The sequence below is a fragment of the Gossypium hirsutum genome, chromosome A07 (assembly GCF_007990345.1).
Source record: "Gossypium hirsutum isolate 1008001.06 chromosome A07, Gossypium_hirsutum_v2.1, whole genome shotgun sequence".
NCBI lineage: Eukaryota > Viridiplantae > Streptophyta > Magnoliopsida > Malvales > Malvaceae > Gossypium > Gossypium hirsutum.
This window is the reverse complement of record NC_053430.1, coordinates 52,290,578-52,300,906: the sequence shown is the minus strand read 5'-3', so window position 1 is coordinate 52,300,906 and position 10,329 is coordinate 52,290,578. Positions and strand designations below refer to the sequence as shown.

General features: G+C 34.7%; 1 protein-coding gene across 2 annotated transcripts; it reads left to right on the top strand.

Annotated features, from left to right (window-relative positions):
• The first annotated feature begins 4,807 nt into the window (after nucleotides 1-4,807).
• On the top strand, nucleotides 4,808-7,223 carry LOC107926870 (probable glycosyltransferase At3g07620). Of its 2 annotated transcripts, XM_016857812.2 has the most exons (4): nucleotides 4,812-5,430; nucleotides 5,536-5,750; nucleotides 5,832-6,180; nucleotides 6,267-7,223. In XM_016857812.2, exons 1-4 carry the CDS (start codon nucleotides 5,083-5,085, stop codon nucleotides 6,942-6,944), a joined length of 1,590 nt encoding a protein of 529 aa, XP_016713301.1. In that variant the 5' UTR covers nucleotides 4,812-5,082; the 3' UTR covers nucleotides 6,945-7,223. The 2 variants fall into 2 exon arrangements, with proteins under 2 accessions (XP_016713300.1, XP_016713301.1); XM_016857811.2 differs by having other exon boundaries at nucleotides 4,808-5,750; nucleotides 6,267-7,140.
• Nucleotides 7,224-10,329: the final 3,106 nt, after the last annotated feature.

The window sequence follows — 10,329 nt, the reverse complement described above, 5'->3', positions numbered from 1 at the left end:
GCTAGACCTAGTTGCAACAATCCCAAAAACATAGAAAACATTAAAAACTGAGTCAAAAATGACTTACATGCACTAGGAGAAGTGACCAAATATCCCATGGCTTTTCTCAAGTTAAAAACCGTGGAGAAGACGAATGAAAGAATAAAATTTCTTTTGTTTTATTACATTTACCTTTAATTACCAATTTACACTATTAACCTTTAAAATACTTATTAATTACACCAATACCATGCCACTATCATCCACCATCTCATAAATGGGCTAATTACCACATAAGGACCTCTAATTTTAATCTCCATAGCTATTAGACACCTTTAGCTATTAGAATACAAGTTTTACGCTTTACACGATTTAGTCCTTTTTATCAAATTAAGCATTCAAACGATAAAATTTCTTAACGAAAAATTTCACACAACTATACTATAATGCTATAGACCTTAAAATAATAAAATAATATGACTAAAAACATAGTTTGAAAAATAGACTGTTACATCGGGGGTGTGCTAAACATAGTAGAAAAATCATATGCCCCAAATGTTTACCCAGGAGGTGTGGAGTACTGCGATGGTAATGGGATAAAGATATCAAACGTCATCGATGATCTCAGATCCAGGTGATTAGAGCTGGATCCAACAAACTTCGAATGATATTCGTAGCCTAATGAACCTTGGAAATAGTTTTCGACCCCAAGTCCAGATGATAAGAACTACCCTTAGACTCGGGCATCCGCTCGAGTTCGGGCGAAGGCTCTAGTTCAGGTGCAAGAGGCAAATGTGGGAGCAGATGGGAGGGTTGCCCAAGCCGTGGCATGTGCAGGGGGACTAGCATCGATTGCGTACCAAGGAAATACAGTTTCCCAATCTCGAATACCACTGTATGTACTCTAATGAGGGCTGCAAAATGAAAGAGAGATTCATATGAGGTCTTTTCCCCATCTGGTTGTTCCACACTACAAAATATTGTTGATACATTATCACCCAGTTCATTCCATATTTCGCCCTCTTGTTAATTCTATGGATCTTCCCCAATTTCACTGACAGTGTTGGGATATACTATATGCACCCGAACTATGGTGCGTTGAACAGACAAGGGACTAACAGTCGCAATGTCCGGGAAGGAGTAGGGCATCTAGATAAACTACACAATTAATAACATGATTATAGTAACACGGGTCAAATAAGATAAATAAAGTAATTGCATGTCACGAATAACTTACCCCCTCCCTGGCATGTGTTTCAATCATTTGACAGTATATCGGAATTGTGTATGACCTTCCAATACCCGAATAAGTACTCTATCTACAAAAAAGAAACTTGTTAGAAAAAATTTACACAAAAAAATGTCAAGTAATTTCTATAAAGCTTAAATTTTATCATCTATTCACGTGTAGGAATACATATGCTTGGTGACCAACTGATGCCAAGAAAAACATCTGGTACAGCGCCCAAGACTGCAGCAATATGAGGCAGCCCGCCTATGTCCACGGCACAAGGCTTTTTCATCTGAAAAAGCTCGTGATACAACATAGCCAATACTGCTGAACCCCAACTATACTAACAAATGTTATGCAAATTAGTTAACAAGGTCAAGTACATCAAGTAGACCTTATTGTTTTTTGCATCTAGCATGAGTACACCCCCTATAATATGTATAATGTATGCTCTAGTGGCACACATCACCTTTCACTCAGTAGCAGTACTCGATAAATCCTTGAAATTGGCTTTTAGCCATGAAAACCTCAAACTCGTAAATTTTGACTCAACATCACCGGACGAGCATTCTAGTAAGTCATTACAAAAAGCGACTAGCTCTGAGATCGTACTTACACCTGTGACCGCACTCTCATCAATTGGAAGCCCGAGTTGTAGTGCGACATACTCCAGAGTGATGGTGCACTCCCCACTCCACAAATGAAATGTGTGGGTCTCTAAGCACCACCACTTGACCAAACCGGATATTAAGTCGTATCGCAAATCAAACATCCAAATCAACACCATTGATTCGAATCTGGCTAACTCCAAGTATGACATGAAGCGTTCATCTAAAAAATAGCCTACACCATTCACATGACCCCTCAATGCGAGGTACAGGCCCTAACAATATTAAATTACCAAATAGTGAATATAACCTAATTTAATTCCATAAATGATTTGGAACTTTTTATAAAGGGACCCATGAGTAACAAATAACAATTTTATTACCATCACATTAACTATTTTTTATATGTGACTATTATCGTTAATCAAAGAACCCATTTAGATATCTGCAATTTCAAAAAAAAATGAGTTCAATTAGTTTGTTACAAAAAACACATTTCAGTAATTAATCTGTAATTTGGGCATTTTTATCCCACTAATAGGAAAAGCATTATTAAAATACAGAAATGAGACACCCTAACACAGAGTTGCGAATAACATATTTCGGTAATTAATTTCTAAGATGATCCATTTTAAATAATTATCAAAGCACACAAAAAAACTAAACAGTTTTGTCCACATCACATTTTTTGCCATACTATTAGAGTATATAAAAAACTTATTTACACTAGTTCAATAAATAACAAAATAAAAATATATCATAAATTCCAAATCAATAGTTCTATCTTTTACTTACATAAAAAACAAAAAAAATGTTAAAATAACAGAAATTATCAAAACAAAACAAACCTAATGAGACTATATGTTGTTATTTGCATCTAATAATAATAATAATAATAACATGCCGATCAAAAAATAAAACAAAAACATGCCTGCACACTTTCTTTCAAACAACTTTCCTTTCTTGCAAAACTAATACCTTACAAAAATAATATCTTACAAAAAAATCAAAAAATAAAAATTAATTAAAATATGAATAAATAAATAGAAACATTTCTAAAATAAATAAATAAAATAACATTTATAACCTATAAATCAAAATAAACACTAAACTAAACAAATAATTTATAAATACAAAAAATACCTCTTTTGATATTTTCTATTTAAACCCTAAGTAAAATCCTCTTTTGATCTTTTTTAACTTTTTTTGTTTAAATCCTAAACAAAACCCTCTTTTGATTTTTGTAGACCCCAAAACCCAACAAAACCCTCTCTTCTTTTTTTAACTTCTCCTTTCTCTTCTCTAACCCACTGTTTTTTTTTTTGTTCTCCTTTCTTTTTCTTCTATCTTCTCTACTAATCTCTCTTCTTTTTTTTTTCACTTTTTGCCTTCTCTTCTCTTCTATACTTTGTTTGCTTCTTGTTTTTTCACCTTGGGGGACTATGGTTATAATGTCCCCCAAACCCTTAATTCAGGAGACCCTTAAAGGTCTCATTCCAGCACCCACCAGCAATGTTCTAATGGAGTCAAGTGTTGAAACTAGTGTTGCCTGTCAAGAAGGCTTCACCAACATAGATTCCTTTTACAATTTTCTCCAATTTTTTGTATTTTTTGTATTCGGGTTGTATTCGTGTTAGAATTCAAACTTGTATTTAAAATCGACTTCACCTACAGCCAACCTCTATCAATAAAATATTTAATTTTTTTTAAAGCAAATTACTGACATGTGTTGAAAAAGGGAGTAGTGCTGCCTCTCCACTACCCTCCGCCATTTTCAAGATACCATTTCTATAATTATTGGTGGTGGAAGACTATTTTAGATATATATTTTTTTAATTTTTTTATAGGAGTAAAAAAAACACCCTTATTTAAAATAAAAAATTAGTCAGCTTAGATTGTTTTGCGTTTCTCACGTCTCAAAGATCAATGCTTCTAATTTCTAAATTCAATGCAGGAGTGTCCGTGATGGCGACGTTCCTCTAACCAAAACCAGAGGCATCCCCTGTCCCTAGTCCTCTGTAAAACCTAAATTTAATACTATGAAATGATTTAAGAAAGTGGAATTATCCAAAGAAACTTGCCTTAATTAATTCATTCTAGTTTGATCAATTTTGATAAATAATAATAGTTAGATTCACTGACTTCTTTCATTAGTTTAGTTTATATAGATAAATATATAACTATATTTAAAATGAAGTTCCTAAGATATTGTTTTTTTATTAACATGTGAATATATTGATATTGGTGCAACTTTTTTTAATTCAACATACAAAATTGGTTAATTTTTTTTTGAATTTTTTTTAAAAGAGGATGGTCATTGTTATTAGTGGTGATTAATTTTTTCGTTACGAGTGTTCTCTAAAAAGGTAAATGACTAATCATGAAATATGTTCTATTCATATAGACAACTTATCTTTTTATTATATCTAAATTTGAAATTTAGTATTCATAATTTAATTTCTAACATAATTTGGTTCTTATAATAGTTCATACCGTTAGCATTTTTTATTCAAATGTTACATAATTATATATGATTTGAATGCCTTCGGGATCTCATACATTGTCAAATTGACACATATCTTCCATTTATTTTAGGTTTACATAGTTTTTTACACTATAAAATAATGATCAAATTTTAGTTTTGGTCCCTATACATCCACATTTTCAACATTATTTTTATTGTTACATAATTATCAAGTAATTTTATTTTTATTTTTAAAATGTTACACCAATAAATTTAACAGAATAATTTCAACAATGATAACAATTATACTTAAATTTTAAATCTAATTGGAATATATTGTTGAAAATAAAAATAGAAATTAATTGTTTTATAGAAATTTAAGATGGCGTGTCATTCTCCGGTGACTTGAATTGCTGAGCTGACTTTATTTTCCCAGAGTAGTTTGTAGGATCAACGTTGCAGACACGCATAGCAAGTAATAAATTAATTTGGTAACCTTTAGAAAAGAAAATAATAAAATAAAATAAATGGGCATAAAATTAGAGCAAGTGCAAAGAATTATATTGTTTTCATTGGGAAATAGAACCAACTTTGAAAAACAAAAGGGGAAGCGTGACTCGAAGAAAACTTCATTTAACTTCTCCACGTTGAACATTACCATGCAATGCAAGCATCCCATCTCTTTCGAGAATCTCTCCGGCTAGCAGCAAAGAATAAGTATAACCAGCAACCAAGTAATGAATCACTCACTTGTCTTGACATAACCCAAGTTAACTACCACACTGTCTGAATTTTATTGAATGACTTGTCTCAACAAAGTTGCAATGGCACCTCCTAGTTCTGACCACAAGCGGCCTCACACTCCATCATCTTTCTGCTTTTCTTCATTGAATTTGGTTTGGTTCCTCCTTGTACCTAGTACTGTGTTTTTTCTTGTTTCTACTTTGGCTCCTCATCGACCCTCTATTTCCCCTCTTTCTTCGCTTCTACAAGTGTCATTTTCTAATAATTCCCTCCAACTCCAAGGCTCTTCCATCTTCAATGGATCCTCCATTGATTCTTCTTTCCAGCTGGAAGCTGAAACTGATTATTTTGTCTCTAATATGCCCTTTCCGGATGCAATTATTGAGAAACACACGATTCAACTCGTAAGAATTTCCTTTTACTTTTTCTTTTTTTTTTTCAAAATTTTCTTTTTAGAACCCCTTTCTATGTTTGCTTTCATGAAATTCTATACCGTGGGGTCAAAGCAGGACATGTCGAAGAATAATGAATCTAAACCTGTTGTTGATGTTACGTTGAAAATTGTAAAGAAAAACAGTAAGTTGGAGAGGAATGAAGCAAATTTGGCAAGAGTTCGGTCATCCATAAAACAAGCTGCTTTAGTTAGGAATTTGACATCGACCCATCAAGACCCTGACTATGTGCCCCATGGTCCAATCTATAGGAATGCCAATGCTTTTCACAGGTATACTCCAAAATGACATCCAATTTGTATTTATTTATTACAAATTCACAATTTATAAATATATTAACCTGGATAATTCAGGAGTTACTTGGAGATGGAGAAGGTGTTCAAGATTTATGTGTACAAGGAAGGGGAACCACCAATATTCCATAACGGTCCTTGCAGAAGCATATATTCCTCAGAGGGAAGGTTCATTCACGAACTGGAAAAGGGCAATTTTTATACAACTAAAGACCCTGATGAGGCATTGGTTTATTTCCTTCCCTTCAGTGTTGTCATGCTGGTTCATTACCTCTACGAACCAGAAACCTCTAACACCGATGCCATCGGACGGACTGTTGTAGACTACATCGATGTCATTTCCGGTAAATACCCTTACTGGAATCGAAGCCTCGGAGCCGACCATTTCATGCTCTCCTGCCATGATTGGGTAACTAATTGTTCTAACTGCAATCAAGCCTTAAAAAAAGAAAGAAAGAAATTCTTGCAAGGATTTGAATGAATTATTTTTTGCAGGGGCCGCGAACATCATCCTATGTTCCACATTTGTTCCATAAATCCATTAGAGTTTTATGTAATGCAAACACGTCTGAAGGATTTAATCCATCTAAAGATGCATCATTCCCAGAAATCAATCTCTTAACAGGTGAAGTGGAAGGTCTCTTAGGAGGCCCTTCTCCATCTCATCGGTCCATTCTCGCCTTTTTTGCAGGCCGTCTCCATGGTTACATCCGGTACCTGCTTCTTAACGAGTGGAAAGACAAGCGGGACCCCGATGTCCAAGTCTTCGACCAACTCCCCAAGGGAGTTTCCTACATGTCCAAGCTGAAGAACAGCAGGTTTTGCCTATGTCCTAGCGGATACGAAGTGGCGAGCCCGAGAATCGTGGAGGCAATCTATGCTGAATGTGTTCCGGTGTTGATTTCAGACAGCTATGTGCCCCCATTCAGTGATGTATTGAATTGGAAATCTTTCTCCATTCAGGTTGCAGTGAAGGACATCCCCAACATAAAAGAGATATTGATGGGTGTTTCTCAAAGGCAATATTTGAGAATGCAAAGGAGAGTGAAACAAGTACAAAGGCATTTTGTGGTGAATGCAACTCCAAAGCGATATGATGTCTTCCACATGATTAACCATTCTATTTGGCTTCGAAGATTAAACATTCACATTCGGGATTTTCATCAGTCTTGACTTTTAACAAGTTTTCTCAACAAATGTCATGACCCAAATATGTATAAGTCCTAATATGATATTTTTTTCTAACCTTGTTCATTCATTGTATCATTGTAATGATGCTGCCCGTTAAAATTTGTCTTGTCTTGCAGTTAACACGTATATCATTAAAGAAGGACTAGTGTTGCTAGAGAAAATCAAAGGAGTATCTAAATTAGTTAAAATAACAATTACATTTTGTTTTTGTTTTTTTAAACGGACAATTTAATTTAAACTCTTTTAAGATTTTTTATTTTTATTTTTACTTTTACCCCTACATTTTATAATTTTTTTTCCAATCTTCTTACACAAATTTTATAAAATTCATTCTAAATAATTGTCGTTTTTATAAATTAATGATCATCTTTCCCAATTGAGGTAACTCTTCTTAGTGTGAAACTAAAATTAAAACTAAAATTTTCTTTGACATTGTAAATTAATTGGGAGATCAATTATCTTAAAAGCTTAAGTCAATAGGAAATGACAATTATTATCATCTGAAGGATTTTGTTAAGGAATAATTTAATAAGTTGAATGGGTTTTAAATTTCTATTTTTTCTGTTATGTTTTAAGTTTAGTATGTACTGCAACATTTAGGGGGGACTTTTATGAAATGATTTGTTTTGATCCGTTGGTGCAAAACATTGTGTTTCACTTAGCCTGGTAACCGTTTCTTTTCTTTTGCTCCACGTGGAAATTCTTCTTCCTCGATGTAATAGAACCAGAGGGAAGGAGGAATGCATGTTTTCAATCATCGATTAAATAAGTGAAATTCTTCTATTCTTTATTTTGTTTCTTCTCTATTCTTCCTGGTTTTTCTTTTCTGAAAATTTTCTCATAACAAAGGTATCAGAACTGGTTGATTCTCATGGCCGGGGCCGGGGTTTCCACATGTTTGAAACAACAGGTCACTCACCTATAGCAAGAAGCTACCAGGCTTCATTCTGAGTTCTCCTAGTTGGACAACCGCATTGGGGACAGATTTAAGGAACTGAAAGAGGATTTTCAGGAAGAGTTGAAGTCTGAACTTCAAGGCTAACTGCATGGGTTATTTGAGCAGTACTTGGGAAAGCTCTTAGCATCTGACAAAGGGAAAGGAGTGTTGGGTGGTCCTCCACCAGGATTCCTTCCTAAGGATTCCTTGTTTCCACCATAGAGGGTTGATAGTGTATCCCAACATTCTAGTAACATAGATGTTAGTTCAAAATCTTCTAAATTGGATTGTTCTCGCTTTGATGGTAAAAATTTTAGGGGTTGGTGGGCAAAACTAGAATAGTACTTTGTGGTTGAGGAGGTACCTGTGAATGCCAGAGTGAGGGTGGTCATGTTGCATATGAAGGGAACGAATCTAGATTGACATAATTTTTATACTCAGAGGAAATGTGGATTTCACATGCTAGAGTGGGAATCCTATGTACAAAGTCTCAAGGAAAGATTTGGTTCTCAGACTTTTCAAGATCCTATAATGGATTTAGTGTCCCTAAAGCATGTAAGACCGGTGGATCAATACCATGACTCTTTTATTAGTCTGTTAAACCAATTGCACTTACTTGAACCTTATGCTCTAAGCATTGAGGGGTTTTGGACTGCCAAACAGGTGGAAGCCATCCTTAATGGCTCCTCCAAACGTGGATTGTTGACTGGTTGGGGTGTTCAGCCTAAAGCCACAACACCATCTTCTTTGAACCCCAATGCTCATAAGGTTTCAATTCTCTCACCACCAACGAGTGTAGGTTCTGTGCAGAGGGACCAACTGGTGTTTCAGGGTAGTCTCGAGGAGTATCTAGGTCTCTATCTTATGTTGAGATAGAGAAGGGAAAAAGAAGGGACTTCGTTATTGGTGTAGGGCAAAATATCCAGGTTATACCAACTATTGTTAGAACCAGGTACAGAAGATGACATTGGTGAATTTCAAGAATGCAGTGATCAGTTGGAAGATCTGAGTCTAAGGGATGAGTCTACTTTTGGTCCAATATTATCTTTACATAAGCATTGGTCAAACTTGGGTCATCCTTCTAATTGACTCTGGTACCACTCACAATTTCATAAATGCTAAGTGAGTTAAGCGGTTGGCATTGCCAAGTAGTCCCAAGAGCAAATTGAAAGTTATAGTGGCCAATGGAGCTATCTTATCAACTGGTGGAATCTGTAATGCATTCCAATAGAAGGTGCAGTCCACTGAGTTTTATGTTGACTTTTATGTATTGCCTCTTAAGGAATGTGATTTGGTTTTAGGAGTATAGTGGTTGTTGTCCTTATGAACCATCACTTGGGAGTTCAGTTCTCTAATCATGAAATTTATGCATAAAAGGGAGACATGTGTTTTGCATGGTATTCAACCTGGAAATGTCCATCTGGTAAAAGGTTTTCAGAGTTCTAAGTGTTTCTCCTTGGTAGGAGGACCCCCAGGACCTTATTCCATATTGGTACCTGTTCCAACACAAGCATCTCTAAGGGCCATGATAGTATCTACTCCTCATATGCTACAACCCTTGTTGGAAGAATTCTAAGACATATTCCAGGAACCTAAAAGGTGACCACCCCCTAGGCTTCAAGACCATAAAATCCCTTTAAATGATGAAGTTGTTGTAGTAAACTGAGACCTTATAGGTATCCTGGCATATAGAAAAATGGAATGGAGAGGATGGTGCAGGAAATGTTACAGGCTAGCATGATTAAGGACAAACAACTCTTTTGCCTCTTCTATAGTTATGGTGAAAAAGAAAGATAACACATGGAGGATGTGTGTGGACTATAGGCATTTGAACCAATTGACTATTAAAGATATATTCCCAATTCCCATTATTGAAAAACTGCTAAATGAATTGGGAAGGCAATGGTGTTTTCCACGTCGGATCTTAGGTCAAGCTACCATCAGATCAAGATGTGGGAGCCTAACATCCACAAGATTGCCTTTAGGGCACATGAGGGGGGGCACTATGAGTTTCTACTGATACCCTTTGGTCTCACTTAGGGTTGAGCATTCAATCAAATTGAATCGAATCGAATGAAAAAATTTCGAGTTAATCGAGTTACGAATCTTATTTTATCATCTTAACTCGATTTGACATTTTCTCAAATCGAGTCGAATGAGATGGAATTTGAATTAAACTGAATCGAATATATTTGTTCAAGTTAAATTAAAAAATAATAATTTGGGTCCTTGTAAAATTACTTTCACCCACCGTAATCAAACTTATTATTAACTTTCATCTCTTCATAATTTATTTATTAATCTTTTATATATGGGTTAACTTCTTTACTTATTTAGTTGCTTTAATTATCTTCTTATTCTTGTCATTATGTATTTTGAAATTAAAAAATATATTAAATATAAAAAATGTAATTTTTTAATAAAATTATA

Excerpts from the sequence above, each read along its gene's own strand:
- LOC107926870 (XM_016857811.2), top strand. The coding sequence starts at position 5,083 with ATGACTTGTCTCAACAAAGTTGCAATGGCACCTCCTAGTTCTGACCAC. Across the intron at positions 5,751-5,831 it reads AATGCCAATGCTTTTCACAG|GAGTTACTTGGAGATGGAGA; the intron begins GTATACTCCAAA and ends TGGATAATTCAG. Across the intron at positions 6,181-6,266 it reads TGCTCTCCTGCCATGATTGG|GGGCCGCGAACATCATCCTA; the intron begins GTAACTAATTGT and ends TATTTTTTGCAG.